Here is a 20,676-nt window from a genome sequence, read left to right on the forward strand (position 1 = left end):
TTCCAATAAATACTTTCGTAAAAGTTTAATTAAATTAGGCCACAGTTGCAAACTTTAAAAATCTCATAACCTCCATAAAAAAAACACAGTGGTTTAAATTAATATTTATTATGACAAATATATAACATTTTTTTTTCATAAAAATTTATAAATTTTAGATATTTAAAATCAATGATGAAGACTTGCGTTCACAAAATGAAAATTAACGCGAGAAATTACTGAAAAAGAGGGTGTGATTAACATGCACCTGCACGGTGGATTCTTCCCCGTGGTAGCAAGTGGACTAGTAATTAAGAAGGGTGCAACTTAGTAAGATGGAGCAGTGCCACACTCTGCATAAAACACTCTTCCACTTCTTACCACTACGCAAAGCGCCACAAAGCGCGTTTGCACAGCATGGACGATAAACGTGCTTTCCCACCGTCCAACGCCGCCGATTCGGCGGCATCGGAACCACCTTCTTCTAGGCGCCGCGCCGCCGCTCAGAAGCGGAAAGTCAACCCTCTCAATGCTGCCAATTCTTCGTCTACGCCTTCCAAACTCATTACTCGTGACAGGCTTTGCCTCCTCACATTCCTCCTTTCCACAATGGCCCCTTCACTAGGGCTCGTCAAATCCCTACTGCCACCTCGTCTGGCCACGTTTCTGCCCCGGCCACCGTCAAACACTCCGAACTCGCGCCAGACTCCATGGCGCTGGTCGAGCAACTCAACAGGGAGAGCGAGTGGGAGGCTCTGCAAGCTGCGATTGAAGCGAAATTTGAAGTTGGAACCCTAATTTATTTATGTAAAGTTCCTGCAATGTTGAATGCAACTATGCTTGATTTTTGTATGCCTTTTGTTCACTTGGCGTTCTGCGAAGGAGTAATTCAGCTGAACTTGTCTGAACTAGCGTACGATACAATTTGCCAGATTATGCTTCCTCTGCTAATTTAGAGTAGTATTGGCAAAAGAAATGGGTTGACGCTGGAAATTTTGTGTGGTCGTCCATAATTCTGAAATTTGTAGTATAATTGCTGATAATGTAACCCCTTGCTGTAGTTTAGGTTTCATAATGAAATCTCTTTTTTCGTATTGTTTTTCCCGCCTTAGTAACAATAACTTAACGAGAATGTTATGGATGTTAGAATCCTTGTATTGAGCTTTTGACTTGAATAATTTTATAGAACTACATGGATTGGTTTCTGTTAGTAGATAATTGCAAGGACGACTAGAAAGAACTCTGTGATCACTGACATAGTGTTTGTATTTAGTTTTACCAGAACATTCTTTTGAATAAAAGGAATAAACACCACCGCTAGTTGTTGTCCTTACTACTGGGAGTAAAATAAACATGAAGAAGAGAATAGTAGTAGTATCAATTGCATTTGCTTCTAGATTTTAGTTGTAAACTGTAAGCACAATGCTTCCATTGTCCAACAACATATTAGAAATACGGTTATGCAGATGCTTGCTACGTAAGTGTCTCATTGGATCTCTCCTAAACCTTGAAAGATGTAAAAATTTGAAGTTGTTGGTTTTCCTGCTATTTGATGTTTATTTGTAGTAAGAAGTTTACCATTTTGTCTCTGGAATTGATTTCAGGATGGTTTTCACGGGCAAATATCCATCCAATTGAGAATCACACATTACCTTCTTTCTTTAATGGAAAAACTGAAAATCGAACTTCCGATACATACGTGGAGATATGGAATTATATTATGAAAAGGTTTCACACAAATCCAAATATACAGATTGAATTGAGAGATTTGTCAGAGCTTAATGTTGGAGACTTGGATGCTAGGCAAGAGGTAATGGAGTTTCTGGATTATTGGGGTTTAATTAATTTTCACCCATTCCCTTCTATGGGTTCTGCGGGGGCCAGTACTGATGATGAGACGGTAGCAGAAAAGAATTCCTTACTTGAAAAATTGTATCACTTTGAAAGCCAGGAATTCCCACCTGTTGTTCTGAATACTAGCCTAATGACTCAAGCTGTGACCTCTGGCTTTTTTCCAGAGTCTACAGTTGCTGAAGAGTTAGTGAAACAGGAGGGGCCAGCAGTTGAGTACCATTGCAACTCTTGTTCTGCTGACTGTTCTCGCAAATGCTACCATTGCCAGAAGCAGGTTCTTACCTATAAGTTTGATAGTTTGTTGAATTGTGTAGTTTGGTAATAGGTTGAAGACATCTAATCTTGCTTGACCTTCTAGATGTTTATTTAAGTCCTGATTTTCCTTGTCAACAACTCAAGTGTGTTTCCAAAGCTCAATAATCTTATAAAAGTTGTTGGTTATTTACATTGGTTGTGTAGTAATAGGTCTGTTCATCAAGGTATCAAATTATTGTCATACTTTTCTTCTAGAATTTTAATTCAGCAGCTATTTAACCAGAAATTTCTGAATTGCATTAAATCATTCTAGTGTTTAGCTTATGTTCATTATTTTGCTGGCTGTCTGTCATTTATTTTGCAGCAAGTTGGTTAATTATTTAACTGTCTATTACATTGTTGGGTATTGCTCATATCTGGTTGGAAAACTAGGGTTATAATTATTTAATTCCCTTCTCCTTGATGTGTCTGACAGGCAGATTTTGATCTATGTACTGATTGCTTCAGTAATGGAAAATTTGGCTCTGGCATGTCATCTTTAGATTTTATACTCGTGGAGCCAGTAGAAGTTCCTGGGGTTAGTGGTGGAAAATGGACTGATCAGGAGACACTCTTGCTCCTTGAAGCACTTGAACTTTATAAAGAAAACTGGAATGAAGTTGCAGAACATGTTGCAATTGCAACAAAATCAAAAGCGCAATGCATATTGCACTTTGTTCAAATGCAAATTGAGGATGCCTTTGTTGATTGTGGTCATGATGTTGATGCATGTTGCAAAGAAAATGTAGATGCAACTACAACCAACAGTGATTCATCTGTCCACAAAGATGCTTTAGAATTTGATGAGAATAAGACTAGTGATAGCATTGAAGGCCACATGCCAACTCTACCAAATGAAACTGCTAAGGTTGATGATGTGAATAAAGTGAAAGTTAATCAGGAGACTCCAAAGCCAGAAGATATTAGTTATGAGAAAGCCTCTGAGGGAACTTCTAAATCAGAAGATGATGTTAAAGTAAAATTTGGTCCGGAAGCAGGCAACAACTATGCTCTAACTGCTCTTGATGAAGCATTTACATATGTTGGTTATTCTCCCGAACCTGAAACCCCTTCATCGTTTGCTGACTTGGGTAATCCTGTCATGGCATTGGTAAGTAGAATGCTTGGGTTCATTAATAGCCATAATTCTACATTAAAGAAAAATGGATGACTTGAAATGGATTATTCCAAGTTGACATGAGACACACTCTTGTACTTGGTGATGGTTCTAATTTTGAATGTAGTGTTTTATAGAAAATTTCCATATTGATTATGATTAAATGGGGGCATCCTCGTCAACCATAGAAATGATAGCAATACCCTCTTTTCAGAATTAGAATCTTAAAACTATTTGTTAAATTTTGCTGCAACAGCTGGTTATTATTCCCTCCCTGAACACCCTCTTATTTGTATGCTTCATGATGCAGCTTGCTAACATGACAAGTTTTGCAAAATTGCTAGTGTTTATTATGCTTTTAAATTATCTTGTTTATTACTTTATTATCTACAATGTTCCCCTCCCATGATTTCAGTCGTATGCTATCCTCTTGTTGGTTAACATCACGTTTCTTTCTTCTATAGGCAGTTTTCCTTGCACGCCTGATAGGTTCTGATGATGCTGTTGCTTCAGCTCATAGCTCCTTAAAATCTATATCTGTAAACTCTCCTAGCACTGAGCTTTCTGCAAGGCATTGCTTTCTTCTGGAAGATCCACCAGTTGATATGGAACCAACTACATGTGAATGGTATGTGATATTATATTGAGATCATGCATTTTTGACAATTCCATAAATTTATAGTTGTAGATGAAGAACTTTTGATGTTGTCTCTGCATTGATTTTAGGGAATCGAGGAGAGAGGGAAACCAGGACGACGGAAATGTGAAACAGGACAAATCCATGTTAGATGATAATGATTTATCAAATGATAACAATGACCAGAAAAACAAAGATATTGCTTTAGAAGGTAATAGACAGTTGGCTTCTCCTGATGAGGGAGTCTTCAAAAAACCAATTGTTTTAAAGGAGCAAGCAATGGTTAATCATGAGGAGGCTGGGCATGATAATTGTAATGATGCTGGAAACTCACAGTTACCCAATGATCAAGCACCAAGCACTGTATGTGACTCAGGTGGTTCAACACCCAATGATAAAGTTCCACCTAGTTCTAAGGAGTTAGAGGGAACTTCGCTCAAAGAGTGTTGCCAGCTAATTGAAGAACTAAAGGATGGACATGTATCTGATGTTTTTCCCTCAAAAAATAAACTTCAACAGTCAATTAAATCCAATCTAGCAGAAGAGCATCCACTGCTTGTAGAGACATCAAAAGATTCAGATGCAACGCCTGACTCTATGCCCTCAGATAAGAGCAAGCCTCAAAAACTGCTATCTACAAATCCAGTTTCTGAGTCTCTGGATCCAAAAGATTCAGCATTGGATGTTGATTTTGTTTCTAGGTCCTTGCCATCTGAGAATGGCAAATCTCATTCACAATTTACATCAGTTTTATGCCAACATTCTGTGAATGAAAAGGATTTAGATATGATGTATTTGTGCATGCCTTCAGATAAGAATGAACTTCCAAATGGATGTAGCACAGGTCGCTCTCTCTTTCTCTCTCTTACACACACACACACACGAAAGGTAAAACAGTTATTCATGAAAAGGGTATGAAAGGATGTAATGAAGCAGTAATGATCTAATTCAGTAAATAAGAGGTCATTGTCACAATACAATTTAAGTTCACAAAATGAATGAAAAATATATTTTATTTTTAAATTCAGAGAGTTATATGATGTTTATAAAAAATATTAAAAGATTAAGACTTTGAGTTTATTCCAATTTATCATTTTATTATTGTCAAATTAGAGAATACTTATTAAAAATGAAAAAAATTACCTTCCCTTTCCTTTTTCCCTATAAGCAAATTTTGAAAAATTGAAAGGAAGTAAAATATATGGAACTTTTATGAAAAATGCAGAAGAGTTTATGTTGATGAAAAAGTTAGGGTATTTCATCTTTAGAATACATAAAATTTCTTTTTGCTTGATGAAAATCATAATCATGTTTTTTTGTAGTTTGAATTATGCCAAGTAACCGCTTGTATTATGTATTTTCTTAAACTTTTTGTTGCATTTGGGATTTATCACAACTCTTTTTCAACAAAACTGTCCTCAGCTCTCCATTCTATTGAAGTGTCCGTCTATTTAATGGATTTGAATTTTGATCAAGCATGACGAGTGAATGGATAAACTAGAGCTGTACTGCATTTCCCCCCATGCTTTGTGCACGTCTGTTCATCAGAACTATGCATGGCTACATGCTTTTGAGATAGAGTCAACGAAATATAGCAAAGGAATTTTCATTAGATGTGCTTTCCTTGAGCAGCTTATCTATTTTCTGGACACATTCAATGCTTGCTTGGTTCTGGACTTAGCTCAGTTGAATGTGCTTTTTGTTTTGAAAAAGTAAATTGTTATATTTTAGTGAGTTTGCATGATATTTTTTTTTCTTATTTAAGCCGTGCTTTGGAAACACAATCTTTTTCTAAATATGGAGAAGTTGTTTCAAACATAAAATAAATACATGTTAAATATTATTACATTAAAATATGAAATTGCTTTTACTTTTTCTTTTATATAACTAGATCTAAAAAATGCGCACACAAAATCCTTATAAAATTTAGAAAACATCATCCTAACAGATGTTAGTAATTGCTTTATAGTAGGTTCTTGCACTATTAACCGATGATCATATTTGATCCTTCTTTCAAGGTAAAGCGCTGGGACTAACTCTACGTTGACAACTACTTGCTATTCATTTACCCGAATCCTACATTGTAGGATCATATTTACATCTATATAAGGAGGAGCTGCGGATGAGGGGATGTGAATATTTATATAATGACCTTGAATTTGTAGAGCTATGGGCTTTGTTAAATTTTTTAGGTGTTTAGCTTGACCATATGAATAGTTAGTTGTGCAAAATGTGCGCTTTCAATCCTGTTGCTATTCACCACATTCTTGGGAAGTGTACTGACAAAGGAATGATTTTATGAAGAATATAGATGTCTGGCGACGATCAAGATAATCACGTTCCAGTGGATGACTATTGTTTTCCCCTTTCATTTCTTTCGTTGTATATTTTTTTAGTTGCTAATTCACAGTATTTAATGGGTCTAAATGGGGTATTCAACAAATTAGTAGAGCTCGTTGTCCCTTTTACAGTGTGATTTCACTTTTAGTACTAATTTTGGTCATCTGGACTCAATGAGGAAATACATCTCATTTTGTGGATTGGTGGTCATTTGGAGAATCTGACGTGCAACGAGGAGGGAAGAAAGCAAATCTGGTCAATGGAATTCCAAAATTTGCATTAATAATGTTAGAAACTAGACAATGGATGCTATTTTCCATCCTCATGGCTCAAGCATTGGGTCACTTCCACGCATTACAAAAACAAGCTAACCATGAGTCAGCAGATGCCTATCTTCAAATTGCGACACTTCTTTGGTTAAAAACTCCCCTCCAATGGTTGCCTTGTATTGATTAGTAGACTTCTTATTCACATATCTAAAATACACTTGACTAAACACCTAATCTGTCTGTAGATACTCAATGCATAACCCCGTACCATCACAACTACAATGTATAGAAAATAGAGCATTTATAAAAAAAAGGGAAACAAGGGATTCCTACACGATCGCAAAGGATACTGATACATCAAAGATGTTTTACCCACAATGCAAAGTAGCAACAGTATTGTTGCAAATACACTGCTGGAATTTCTCTCTCTTGAGTTCATAAATTAACGTCACATGTTTTTAAATATCCAACTTGAACCGACATAGCTTTGTCTCTTACAATCCAAACAAAGGCAATATACATTGAAAGCAGACCAATGGATCAGTAAGCAAGCACAAGGAACAGAGATAAGAAGAAAAAAATAAATAGAAGACATTGAAGAGCGCAGATCTTTATTTCCAGATGAACAGTGAGCTCAATTAAGAAAGATGATTTGAAAAATCAATGTAAATTTACTTAACACACTCCCCTCTCAAGTTTCGTTTTATGTCTCATCTATTATTCTTTCGGAGCAACGCAAATTAAACATTCACGAGAAGCGGAGCAATTTCAAGGGAGAAATCGAATGAATTAAACGAAAATTCATGTGCAATGCAATCGCAGCAAGAAAGTAATCCTTTAGCGGAAGAGGAAGAGAGCGAACCTGCTATCCCCAAGAATGATAAATTCTTCTTCGGGAAAGCATCGTTCCGCGAGCAGAGAGAGAAAAGTTGTGTTTTGCGCTGTTAATAATCGCTTTCACTTTCAAATTTTCTGCTTCCCCTTCTCTCTCGTCTAACACTCCTTATTATTTTTTTTCAAATTGTTAATATATTTTATTAGTAGTTTAGAAATATTATCTTATATTGATCTTTTTTCCATTTTTATATGTTAAAAAAAATAAATTAGTTTTTTTATACATTGTATTCACTTATTTTTTAAAAAATTAAAGATTCTCCTGTCTATGGTGAGTCTTAGTTATATTCCATGGATTTTCCAACTTTTTAAAAAACTTACAGGATATATTTTGTTTTACAATAAATATTATTATTTAACTTGAATGTTTGTGTCTAAAACGAATAATCAGCCCCCCATCCTCTTCAAACATAATTTTCAGTCTTACAAATATAAGTTCAATTTTTGCCGGTTTCCCGATTTTAGTTCCTATTGGCTAAGCTTATTTATTTTAAGTTCCGGCCTTCTCTTGTAATTTTACACTCGTAAAAATGAATCTGTTCGTGTTCTCATTTAACTTATTGATTCTGTTTGTATTGTTAATTTTACATAATAATATCAGATTATCATACTCCAAGATGAAAAAATTAATCTCACTCAATCCATAAATATGCATTATGCACACACTTATTAATCATTATGACAGGTTAAAACTTTTGATGAGTCATATCTTACCCTTAAAAAAGCAATAAGGCACATCTAAGACAGATTTTAAAATCGTTGTGACAAACATGAATCCAGACTTCAGCAACGATTCGTGAAGATTGTTACAAGCTTTCCATGTAGTTGTAAGCATATAACAGCCAGGGCAATATTAGAAAGTAGTGACAGATAAAACAATATACAGTTAAAAATAGGAATATTGTAGTGACCTGGAAAACGATTTCTGGATTTCCCATTACCATGCATATTCGTCATATGGTCGTTTCTTTCTTTTCAGAATCTTCCTGTCCTTTGCTTTCCGGTAAGATTTAATCCTCTTTCAAAACGCCATGCAAACATCATAATTTTTCAAAATAAGTGAAAAAACACAACACAAAGATTTTATTTATTGCAGGCTTCGTGCTGGGATCATTATTTGAGGGGCAGGGTGAAGCTTCTCCGGCTCTTTACCGTTCAATTTTATTGGAGAAGCCTTCCAAATGGCTTCAAATTCCCCAACGGCATCTCCACCTGATTCATCTTCTCCACAATCCCCGCCACCACCATCATCTGCACCTGCACCATCCCAAGATAATTCATCATCACCGCCACCCTCTTCATCACCCCCACCACCATCATCTCCACCGCCTTCGTCACCTCCTCCGCCATCAGCCCCACCACCAGTACCAGGTGATCAAAATTCTTCACCTCCACCACCGTCATCATCACCATCACCACCACCACCAGTAGCAGGTGATCAAAATTCTTTACCCCCACCGTCTGGCTCCTCCTCTTCATCTCCACCTCCTCCTCCTCCTCCTGAAAAGAAATCAGGAAGTCACCCGCCTCCACCCCCATCGAGCCAAGCTTTTTCTCCTCCTCCAACCCCCCACCATCGATTGTCTCCACCCACTAAGTCATCGAGCTCAAGTCTTGCCAATGCATCTCCGGATAGTGGAAGCCACTCAAACTTGCCAGTTATAATAGGAGCATTAGTTGGAGCTGGGATTTTGCTCCTTCTCGTTCTCATAGTCGTTATTTTGTGTTCAAGAAAGAAAAAGAAAGCACACCCTCCCATTCATTACTTTAATCAACCGAGAGGTACGCATATAAAATAAATAGCATCCACGATTGGAATACGAAAACATGCAAACTTACTAAAACTTATTTCCCAATATTACATGATCCTCACACAAATTAATGATGTAACTTACATTAGAATCATGTGAAAGTATGTATCATCTTTATATTACAGCTAGTTAAAATTATTGTCGAGTTCGAATTAATTTCTAGTTTATGAAAGATTTTCAATCACGAAGTTTTATTATCATCAACACAAGAATATCAAATTCTGTTGAATCTTAAGTTTATTGTTAAGTATATATAAAAAATTGAAAGAGAAAATTTATTAAACAAAAGGTGTATCATTAATCAATTTTAACTTCATACGAAGTTTCATTCATTTAATCTTATTTTCTTCTCTTATTTATAACTAACTATGAAACCAAATGACTTAGAATATGGTTGATAAATGGCTACATGCAGATGATGGCTATTTTCAAGGTCAAGTTGCAGCAGCTCCAAATCAGTATGGATACAATAACGGTGAGCACGTTCTAAATATACCACCACCACCAGGAGCAGGTTGGGGAGTAGCAGTAGCACCCCAACCACCCCAGCGTGCTAGTAGTGACTTGAGCAACTCCAGTTTGTCTGGCTCCCATGGTCCAGCAATGCCACCCCCACACCCTACAGTGGCACTTGGATTCAACCAGAGTTCCTTCTCCTATGATGAGCTGTCAGCTGCAACTGATGGGTTTGCCCAACAGAACCTGTTGGGTCAAGGTGGCTTCGGTTTTGTACACAAAGGTGTCCTACCCAATGGAAAGGAAATAGCGGTAAAGAGCCTCAAATCCACGGGGTGCCAAGGAGACAGAGAATTCCAAGCTGAGGTTGATATTATTAGCCGTGTCCATCATCGTCATCTTGTGTCACTTGTTGGGTATAGCATCACAGAAAGCAAAAAGCTGCTGGTATATGAATTTGTGCCCAAGAAGACCCTTGAATTCCACCTTCATGGTGCGTTTCTTTCAAACTATATTTATTCAAATTAGTCCTTTACTTACTTGAATTTTACCTTTGCACCAATTGTATGTGTGTGTGTAGTGAAAACCTGTTACAAGAATAAAATTTTGCAGGAAAGGGTCAACCTGTCATGGATTGGGGCACCAGGCTCAAAATTGCGATTGGATCAGCCAAAGGACTTGCTTATTTACATGAGGATTGTAAGTGATGTGCTTATTTTCTTGCAAATAATGAATACGCATATCTTTTTCTTTTGTTGCATGCTTAACGATGAAGTCAGCGTCAATAACTTGTGATTTGAAACATTAACTAGGTCACCCTCGTATCATTCACCGAGACATAAAGGGAGCAAACATTCTACTTCAAAACAACTTTGAGGCCAAAGTACGTGCATAAAATTTCATTAGCTACAATTATTTAGGGAGTATGGCTTCTCGAATAATGAATATTCTTCGGGGTAATTCACGATTTTCTGTCCATTCAGGTGGCAGATTTTGGATTGGCAAAGTTCAATCAAGACGCTAACACTCATGTTTCTACTCGCGTGATGGGAACATTCGGGTAAGGAAACAATAAATCATAACTTGATATAAACTCTCGTTGTTGATACATATAAGTACGTATATGTTTGTTTCAACTTTCAAGCAATGAATGCATGACAATTTAGTCTAATCAAACACTTGTCTATTAAATCAGGTATTTGGCCCCTGAGTATGCATCAACTGGTAAGCTAACTGAAAAATCTGATGTCTTCTCGTTCGGTGTTATGCTTTTGGAGCTCGTGACAGGACGAGGCCCAGTGGACAACACCGGGGAATATGGAGAAGCTGATAGTCTGGTTGATTGGGTACGTATATTAATTATTCTCCCAAAGTTACTAAAATTTTTCATACTCAATTTTAGAATTTAGTTTATGAATGTTTCCAATACTAATTAATTGTCAAGTAATCCATCTATTTGTATATATAATGAAAAGATATTAAATAATGTTGACTTGTTTCGTAAATTTATACATGAACAGGCTAGACCACTGTTAACAAAGGCAACGGAAAATGGAACCTTGGATGGACTAGTTGATCCACGTTTAGAGGACAATTATGACAAGCAGGAGATGGTTCGTATGGTGGCTTGTGCTGCTGCTAGCGTTAGGCATTCAGCAAGGAGGCGCCCAAGAATGAGCCAGGTAATATAATTAATATATGCCACGCATATGCTCATGCATGGTGATAACTTTTAATTACGAACGCTATATAATTTGAGCAAAGTAATTAAAAGTTGAATACGATGATATATTGAATAGGTTGTACGAGTACTGGAGGGTGATGTCTCAGTAGATATCCTAAGTAAACATGACGAAGTGAAACCTGGGCAAAGTGCGCAATTGAGCGGCACAAGCAGCGAGTATGAGGCTGACATGGCAAGGTTCAGGAAACTAGCATTGGATAGTGGCATGGGAAGCAGTGAGTACGGTGGAACGAGTGAGTATGGCCTCAACCCTTCAACCTCAAGCAGTGATCGAGCAACTACTGAATATGGCAAGAGGACAGGAACAGGAAGCAGAATGCACACTCCTTGAGATAAAGAAACAATGCAGAGGGAATCAAAGAGACACCATTCTTTTGTAACATTAATTGATTTGTTAGGATATATAACTCTTGAACACAAAAAGGATGGAAATATCAAAGCACGTGTTGTAACATTAGACTAGCAAGTCTCGGTGGAATTTGGAGGTGTCTGTGTACGTGTGAACAATCTGTTTCGTGTCTGTTCAATGAAACTTGTAATGTGTAATAAAAGTTGTTTGAAATCTAGGGTGATAATGATTCGAGTTGGGATGGGTTTATTTATTTTAATTTAATTCAAAATTGCTCTTCTAACCTGCCATTTATATAAATAAATTTTTATATGATACATGATTACATCATTTTGATTTCATTTAAAATTTTAACTATAGTTTAAATTATTTTATTAAATAAAATACTTTAAAATAAATTAACTAAATTGCAACAAACTTAGTGAAACTTAATTAGAAAAAATAAATTAAAAATGACATGTTATCTTAAAAATAAATAATTTTTTTATTATTAGTGAAACATATAAAAATTAAATTAAATATATATTATTTAATTTTTTTAAACTTAAAAGAATCAAATTAAAAATTAATATATTTATAAATAAATAAAAGATTTAATGTGGTCTTTCTAATAGTTAACACAAGTACATTTTTACGAAATATGCCCTAATTTGTTAAAAAAAATATTCATGATATAATTTATAAAATAATAAATATAGAATAGACGCGATATTTACTAGATTAAAAATATTAAACATAAAAAAACAAAAAATTCGAAGAAACTAAGAGCATAAAAAAAATCTAAAAAGAGTTACGTGTGAATTGTAATAAAATAACTTTCTTGTAGTAATAATAACAAAAGAACTTCTATATTATTAATATTAGAGTTTGTTTGTACTCCTGTTGTAAATTTTATTTGTTCATTAGAAATTGTTTCTCTTTCACAACATTATATTAATACTGTCTCTAAATTTATGTTTTTCCTTTTAAAATAGAATTGGTGTCGTTACCCAAATTGACCTTTTACACTTTCTTTATTTTGAGTAATTTAGAGAGGGAAAAAAAATGGAGTGAGGAGATATTTTAATTGTTTGGTTAGAAAAAAAATGAAAAATCGAGAACAAAAGTACAGTGACAACTTCTACTTAACTTTTTATTTTATTTTTTAATATTTTTTATAATATAAAGAATATCTAGAACAAAATTACCCATTATTTCTTTTTAACTTATTTTAATAAATAATGTGAGCTTTCTCTAATTTTTTCTTATCTTTATTCGTATAAATAATACATATTTTATTTTTTTTATTACTCATTTAAAAATATTTTAATTATTATATTGAAAGAAAATAATACTATTTCAATTATTATAGCGAAAAAATAAAATAAAAATATTTCAATTAAATGTGATTAAATTTTAATTAGAAACGAAGATGTAACTATCCTTGTATACACACCCGGCACCCACCTCATCTGTGTTTGGAGTACAAAGCACTCGTGCGTTTAAAGAGCATTTTTCTTCTTCTTTCTTGTGTAGCACTGATTTGTCTATAAACTTTTTAAGTGTTGCATTCGCAGAGACACTACACACAGAACAGAGATCTCACAGATTCACCGGCGATGGCTCAGCCACTCGTGAAAAAAGACGATGACCGCGACGACGAAGGTGCACTCACACTTCTTTTCTTCTTCTTTCGTAATTCGATCCATTTTCTATCGTTTTTGAGCTTATCATTTACGTTCCTCCGGTTGTCACTTCTGGATCAATATGTTTTGATTCCAGATCCGTCTTTCATTTCCATTTCCGAGTGCAGCTGTAGGGTTCCCGTAGTTAGATATCTCATCATCTTTGGATTGAATCTCGTGTTGTTCAACTCTGTGTCTCGTTTGATCTGATTTTAATTCCTTATCAATTGTTAAAATGTGAATTGATATTGCCACATAATTCGCAATGCAGATCGTTGAACAAGTTTCTGGTGATGAGTTGACAGTGTAGATCTTTTAGCTTTGTTACATTTTTCTTTTTTCTTAGGTCCCGAGTCAGGGTGATGTATTGTGACGAGTCCTGCTCATTAATGTCGACGTAATTGTGGGCAAAATGTAAATGTTACTAATTGTGATTTGATTTTGGTTACTGAACAGCCGAGTATTCCCCCTTTCTGGGAATAGAAAAGGGGGCCGTTCTTCAGGAGGCCAGGGTTTTCAATGACCCGCAATTAGATGCTAGGAGATGTTCACAGGTTGCTATCATGAACTGAAGGATTTGTATTTTTTCATCTAGTTTCTATAAATTATTCAGTGGTTGAATTTTGACATCATGTGTAAAATTTATGTCCAGGTTATTACAAAACTCCTATACCTTCTGAATCAGGGAGAGACATTTACAAAGGTCTAGAATGATATCCATTTCAGTGCTTATTTGTGGATTCACTTTGTGTAATTATGTTAGAGTTATCTATTAATCCATTTTTGGGTTCTTTTACTTCTGCTAGATTGAAGCCACAGAAGTTTTCTTTGCTGTGACAAAGCTGTTCCAGTCTAAAGATATGGGATTAAGGAGAATGGTCTACCTGATGATAAAGGAGATCTCCCCCTCTGCAGACGAGGTTACATGTTCTTTTGCAAATTTTGTTGCTTGATAGATTCATGCATATATGATTTGTGATGTGTGTATTACTAACTTAGATTATGGCTCTTCTGTTTTTTTAATCTTTTGATAGGTTATTATTGTCACAAGCTCTCTCATGAAGGACATGAATAGCAAGATTGATATGTATAGGGCAAATGCCATTCGAGTACTTTGTCATATCACAGACGGAACCCTCCTTGCCCAAATTGAGCGATATTTGAAACAAGCAATTGTAGATAAAAATCCGGTTGTTGCAAGTGCTGCTTTAATTAGTGGCATTCATCTACTCCAAGTAATAGTCATACTATCTTCTTTTTGTTATTCTATATATACTCATATTCATTTATGCTGCTTGCTTCCTTTGTGTCCTTCTTTACAGACTAATCCTGAAATTGTAAAAAGATGGAGCAATGAGGTTCAGGAAGCTGTTCAATCAAGAGCAGCCCTCGTACAGTTTCATGCACTGGCTTTGCTGCATCAGGTATGCTTTGAATTCCAGATCATTTGGTTCTTTACAGGCTTTTGGCACATTAAAGTATCTCAAACTCCATCACCATTCTAGGTCATTTGGTGTATTAGGGTTCACCTGCTGGCTTGTATATTTCTACTGCCACTACACTTTCTTGAATGGTCACTAAACTACATGGCTTATAATAGCTAAACATCATGAATGATGAATGTTCAGCATGAGCTAGTCTTCATTCTCTCCTTTTACAACTTACACCAATTAAGTACATCTCTTTTGAAGATGCTTGATTATGTGGGTGTTGAATTTGACAAAAAAGGAGAGAGAGAGAGAGAAAAACTTCTTGAATCTCACCTGCAGAGTTAACGTTTGTTTGTTTGTTTGTCATACTGTATTCTACAGCTAAAACTTTTAGGTTAATCACTTTAGAAGTGGTTGCTTCTTACAATACAGTAAAAATTTTCATGGTAGAGTCTAGAGTGTCTGTCTACATCTCTGTATTGTGTTGTTATTGTTGAAGTTGGCCAGGTTTTGTATGCTTTCAACCTCATGTTGGTAAATAAGTAGAAAATTGCCTGCATTGATTATATACTGCTGCAAATTTTGGCATCATCTGACTCCTTACATGTGTAATGCAATTATCTTGTAGCATTGCAATTTGAGCTGGACCATGATGGAAAGTTCTACTCATTAATTTCTATTCCTTTAAAGCACTCCATTAACATTTTTAGTGCACTCATTTTAATTTTTCCTTCTTAAAAGCCTTCTTTTCTTATCATACAAAACACAATTATAACTTCTAAAGAGTGTTAGGGGTGCATGGTGATTTAAACCTTTGCAGATACGACAGAATGACCGGCTAGCAGTTAGCAAGTTGGTTACCAGCTTAACAAGGGGAACTGTTCGCTCACCTTTAGCCCAGTGCCTTTTGATACGTTACACAAGTCAGGTGTGTTTTCCTTTCATGTTTACTTTGTTGCTGGGACAATAATTTTTCCCTTAATTTTTATCTTCCATCGTATATAGGTTATTCGTGAGTCAGGCAATAATACACAGTCAGGGGAACGCCCCTTCTATGATTATCTTGAGAGTTGCCTTCGCCACAAGTCAGAGATGGTGATTTTTGAAGCTGCCAGGGCAATAACAGAGTTCAATGGTGTAACAAGTCGAGAATTAAATCCAGCAATTACTGTTCTTCAGCTATTCTTAAGTTCTTCAAAGCCAGTCTTGAGATTTGCTGCTGTCCGCACCTTGAACAAGGTTATTTTTCTTTAATTACTCAAATTTCACCACAGTAATTTTTATACTTCTGTAGAATTTTAGAAAAAAGGATATTTGGTGTGCCGTCGCCCGCCAGAGCCTCCCTGTCCACGGAATGAGTGTTCTGCATTTTTCCTTCTATGATTTGAAGGAGTTGATAGAAAATTAAGATTTTCAGTGTTCCTAAATAATTTATCTAGATTTGTCATGGTCAAATGTGTTTAACTGTTGAGTGTGACTTTGAAACTTGCAGGTGGCTATGACACATCCAATGGCTGTCACTAACTGCAACATTGATATGGAAAGTTTAATCTCTGACCAGAATAGAAGCATTGCCACCCTTGCTATTACTACACTTTTGAAGACAGGAAATGAATCTAGTGTGGATCGTCTTATGAAGCAGATCACAAATTTCATGTCTGATATTGCTGATGAGTTCAAAATTGTTGTTGTTGAAGCAATAAGATCATTGTGCCTGAAGTTCCCTTTGAAATACCGATCTCTGTATGTGTTCCAGACTATAGTTGTCTTGTCCCCCTATGATATGTTACATATTTGTTCCTAGATAGATGTACTAAATTGACGGTTTGTATTCTGCTATTGTTTTTAGGATGAACTTCCTGAGTAACATTCTTAGGGAAGAAGGTGGTTTTGATTACAAGAAGGCAATTGTAGATTCAATTGTAATCCTCATTAGAGATATCCCTGATGCAAAGGAAGCTGGATTACTTCATCTTTGTGAGTTCATTGAAGATTGTGAATTTACTTATTTGTCGACACAGGTATTACTTTTGGCCTGTCCTTCATTGTTCACAGTTTGTGCATTTCTATTTTCTGAAGTTTTACATTTTGTTCTAACCATTTTGTTCCCCTTGTACCATAGATACTTCACTTCCTGGGAATTGAAGGACCAAAAACATCAGACCCAAGCAAATATATTCGTTACATTTATAATAGAGTACATCTTGAGAATGCAACTGTTAGAGCCAGTGCTGTGAGCACACTGGCAAAATTTGGTGCTGCAGTTGATGCATTAAAGGTGTTATTTTCCTTGTTTATCGTTTTGTTGGTAGTGGTTTTCTCTAAATTTTTAATAATATTTTTGGGGATATTGTTGCTAACTTTAACCTAAAATCTCATGCTTCACTTTTTCAGCCCCGCATATTTGTTCTGCTAAGGCGATGTCTTTTTGACAGTGATGATGAGGTGAATTTTCTGTCTTGTTTTATGAGGCATTTCTATAATTATGTGGTTTATGAAATCCGTTAGTTTAGTGGCTTTTTTTTTTACTTAGTTTTTGTTGCTTGTACTTGTGATGTGAATGTAAAATTATAATTTTGGATTGTTTAAATCTTTCAGTAATAGATTCATGTTTGTCTACCATTTTTTTAAAATACTAAGAATAGGAGGGTAATGATAAAGCAGAGGTTTTAAGCTTAGAATAGGTATTTGGGTAGGGAGAGAACAGATCTCTTGAATGCATAAGAATCAGAGTTCCATTGTGTCGAACTTGGCCTCAGGTTCTGTGTTGCATTGATAGTGAGGAAGGTGTTTCTGAAAAAAAATATAAAAAAAATCTCTGTTCATCCTATTTCTAGTCCAGTTTTATCCACCCTCCACGCATACACACACACACAAACGAGGTTTTCCAATGCTGGATATTTTGTAAAATAGTTAACGGCTTTGATTTATATTTGGTATTTTGATTTCTTTGCAGGTTCGCGATAGAGCAACACTTTACCTGAACACAGTTGGAGGTCATGGTTCTGTTGTTGAGACTGATAAAGATGTAAAGGACTTCCTGTTTGGGCCATTTGATATCCCACTTGTCAATCTAGAGACTAGTTTGAAAAAATATGTAAGCTCTCAGCATCTTTCTTTCTTGCCAATGGTTCATCATCTCATGTGTTCAATATGAATGCAGGAGCCTTCAGAAGAAGCTTTTGACATTAACGCTGTGCCCAAGGAGGTCAAGTCCCAGCCACTTGCAGAAAAGAAAGCCACTGGTAAAAAGCCAACTGGTTTGGGTGCTCCTCCAAGTGGTCCCCCATCAACTGCAGATGCGTATGAAAGGATGCTTTTGTCCATTCCGGAGTGTGCAAACTTTGGGAAACTTTTTAAGGTTCTTTCACTTGATTCTTCTTCCCAAGTTCTATATTTTATATTTTTTCTTATATATCTAATACAGTATGTGTGTTGATGTTATATTCTTTTCACCAGTCCTCAGCACCTGTGGAGCTCACTGAAGCTGAGACAGAATATGCAGTTAATGTTGTCAAACACATTTTTGATAGGCATGTTGTGTTCCAGTACAACTGCACAAACACAATACCAGAGCAGTTATTGGAAAATGTAATGACTGATATAGATGCTTCTAAATTTCACAAAATAAGCCAACCCCAGTTTATCTTTGTAATTATTTTTCCCTATTACAGGTTATTGTAATTGTGGATGCTTCAGAAGCAGATGAATTCTCTGAGGTGTTCTCCAAGCCTCTCAGGTCTCTTCCATATGATTCACCTGGACAGACTTTTGTGGCATTTGAGAAGCCTGAGGGAGTGCCAACAGTTGGAAAATTTTCCAACATTCTGAAATTTTTTGTTAAAGAGGTATTGTCTCCTTTATTTTGTGAAGCTTTCTAGTTTTTAATAATTTGACCAGATGCAATGTGTATCATGATTATTTGTAAATTTCAAGCATGAAGCTTTTTTTTCTCATTTCAGGAATTTGTGGAAATTAATTTATATTATTTTTGTGGAAATCTCACCCTTGCATAAATTGGATATTCTTCAGGTTGATCCAACCACTGGTGAGGCTGAAGATGATGGTGTTGAAGATGAATACCAGCTGGAGGATCTTGAGGTTGTTGCAGCAGATTACATGTTGAAAGTGGGGGTGTCTAATTTTAGGAATGCATGGGAAAGCTTGGGCCCTGATTTTGAACGAGTGGATGAGTATGGTCTTGGTCCGAGGGAGAGCTTGGCTGAAGCCGTAAACACTGTTATCAACCTTCTTGGCTTGCAGCCCTGTGAGGTAAGTCAATGATATCTATTGCTGAATGCTGCATTGAAATTTGATAACTCTTCTGAGACCATATAACTTGTATCTTAATGTGCACAGCGGGTGCACAAAGTGTTTTCCATAAACTTTTGAACCTAAGACCTCATGTTAACTATCCCAATCCCATGCACCCAAGGAAGCCCATGCATTCACATAACAAGTTATTTTGGCAGCACGCTTGTCTGTGCATGTGTTCCCTGACCACACATGAACATGTGCTCAGAGAACTTAAAAGAAGTTTTTAGGTGCATTGTAGTAAAAGATATTTTACTCCATGACATAATCTTCAAGGGTGCATCACTGTATCCATAGAGAACCTAAATTAGAAGAGATTCTTAGGCGCTTCTATTACTCTACTCCATGGCACCAGGATCAAGCTAACTGTAAGATAATGTCAAATCTTACCTCACCTAGACAGGTGGCTAATAGACTGGTTATCAAGTTATGATATAACTCCCTCCATGAGTACCTAACAAAATCTCAAAAAAGAAGAGTATATTATATGGCTTAAATATATTTTAATTACCTCTAAATAAGATTTATTTCAAATCACTATCTATTAATTTTTTTTTATTTTAATGTCTAACTATTTTTTTTTTTAATTTTGTACTTGACATTAATCTCCGTTAGTTAAATCTCTCTCTTCCACCTTTTCCTTAGATGTTGAGTTGTAAATTTAAAGGTAACATGAAGGAGAGAGATTAAGGGTGATATGACAAACTATAAGTCTTGTCACTATTTAATTGACGGAAGTTAACGTTAAGTACAAAATTAAAAAAAAAAGTAATTAGTCATTAAAATAAAATAAAAAATTAATAAATATTAATTTGAAATAAGTCCTATTTAGAAGTACTTAAAATATATTTAAACCTTATCTTTTAGTGTTGTCAACTGTTTACTGGTACATTTTAAGAAGGTGATATATTTATAATTTTATTTGCTGACTGTGCAGGACACAGAAGTTGTTCCACCCAATTCAAGATCACACACATGTTTATTGTCGGGTGTATTCATTGGTAATGTAAAGGTGCTTGTGCGATTGTCTTTTGGACTTGATGGTCCAAAGGATGTTGCAATGAAAGTGGCAGTCAGATCTGAGGATGAGAGTGTAAGCGATGCCATTCACGAGATTGTGGCAAGCGGCTAATCCATTGAGTCAAGAAATGTTGAGTTAAACGGCTGATCTTTTTGTCAATGAGATTGGAGTTAAACAGGCACATAGGTAGACGTGTGTAAAGAATTACAAAATTGTTGGTTGGTCCTAGTTCACGTTTTGTTTGTCCTTTCACTCAGTGCATTCTTGTTAGACTAACAACTATACTGGAAGTGTCAGATCGAGCTTACTAGAGCACACTTCCTCGTGATTATACTTCATTTTCCCTTGTAGTGAATGTAAGATGAATTTTGAGAATTTGCCTTAATCAATGACCGTGTCCTCAATGAATTGGATACTTGTTGAATGGCAATTGTTAATTACAAAAGACATCGCTCTTGAGCCTGTCCAAATTTACTCATTATATGCACTTGTAGCTGCTAAGA

At 35.7% G+C, this 20,676-nt stretch overlaps 2 protein-coding genes and 1 pseudogene across 4 annotated transcripts; all 3 read left to right on the forward strand.

Moving 5' to 3' along the window:
* Positions 1–396: 396 nt before the first annotated feature.
* LOC113866323 lies at positions 397–4,799 on the forward strand (annotated as a pseudogene).
* A 3,766-nt stretch (positions 4,800–8,565) lies between these two features.
* On the forward strand, positions 8,566–11,726 carry LOC113866324 (proline-rich receptor-like protein kinase PERK7). The gene is made up of 8 exons (XM_027501204.1): positions 8,566–9,166; positions 9,641–10,144; positions 10,264–10,350; positions 10,464–10,534; positions 10,635–10,711; positions 10,847–10,997; positions 11,172–11,333; positions 11,451–11,726. The coding sequence occupies exons 1-8, from the start codon at positions 8,566–8,568 to the stop codon at positions 11,724–11,726; spliced, it is 1,929 nt and encodes a 642-aa protein (XP_027357005.1).
* Positions 11,727–13,152: 1,426 nt separating this feature from the next.
* LOC113864382 (coatomer subunit gamma-2-like) lies at positions 13,153–20,671 on the forward strand. Of its 3 annotated transcripts, none has more exons than XM_027498009.1 (18): positions 13,153–13,388; positions 13,865–13,962; positions 14,061–14,111; positions 14,215–14,328; positions 14,443–14,643; positions 14,731–14,832; positions 15,659–15,766; positions 15,844–16,077; positions 16,331–16,581; positions 16,688–16,859; positions 16,961–17,116; positions 17,233–17,283; positions 17,795–17,935; positions 18,002–18,199; positions 18,298–18,429; positions 18,513–18,686; positions 18,871–19,110; positions 20,090–20,671. In XM_027498009.1, the coding sequence occupies exons 1-18, from the start codon at positions 13,343–13,345 to the stop codon at positions 20,282–20,284; spliced, it is 2,664 nt and encodes an 887-aa protein (XP_027353810.1). In that variant the 5' UTR covers positions 13,153–13,342; the 3' UTR covers positions 20,285–20,671. The 3 variants fall into 3 exon arrangements, with proteins under 3 accessions (XP_027353810.1, XP_027353811.1, XP_027353812.1); XM_027498011.1 differs by having other exon boundaries at positions 13,254–13,388; positions 13,680–13,962; positions 20,090–20,649; XM_027498010.1 differs by lacking the exon at positions 13,865–13,962 and having other exon boundaries at positions 13,232–13,388; positions 20,090–20,652.
* Positions 20,672–20,676: the final 5 nt, after the last annotated feature.

The sequence above is a fragment of the Abrus precatorius genome, unplaced genomic scaffold, assembly GCF_003935025.1.
Source record: "Abrus precatorius isolate BTA unplaced genomic scaffold, Abrus_2018 Scaffold4, whole genome shotgun sequence".
Classification (NCBI taxonomy): domain Eukaryota; kingdom Viridiplantae; phylum Streptophyta; class Magnoliopsida; order Fabales; family Fabaceae; genus Abrus; species Abrus precatorius.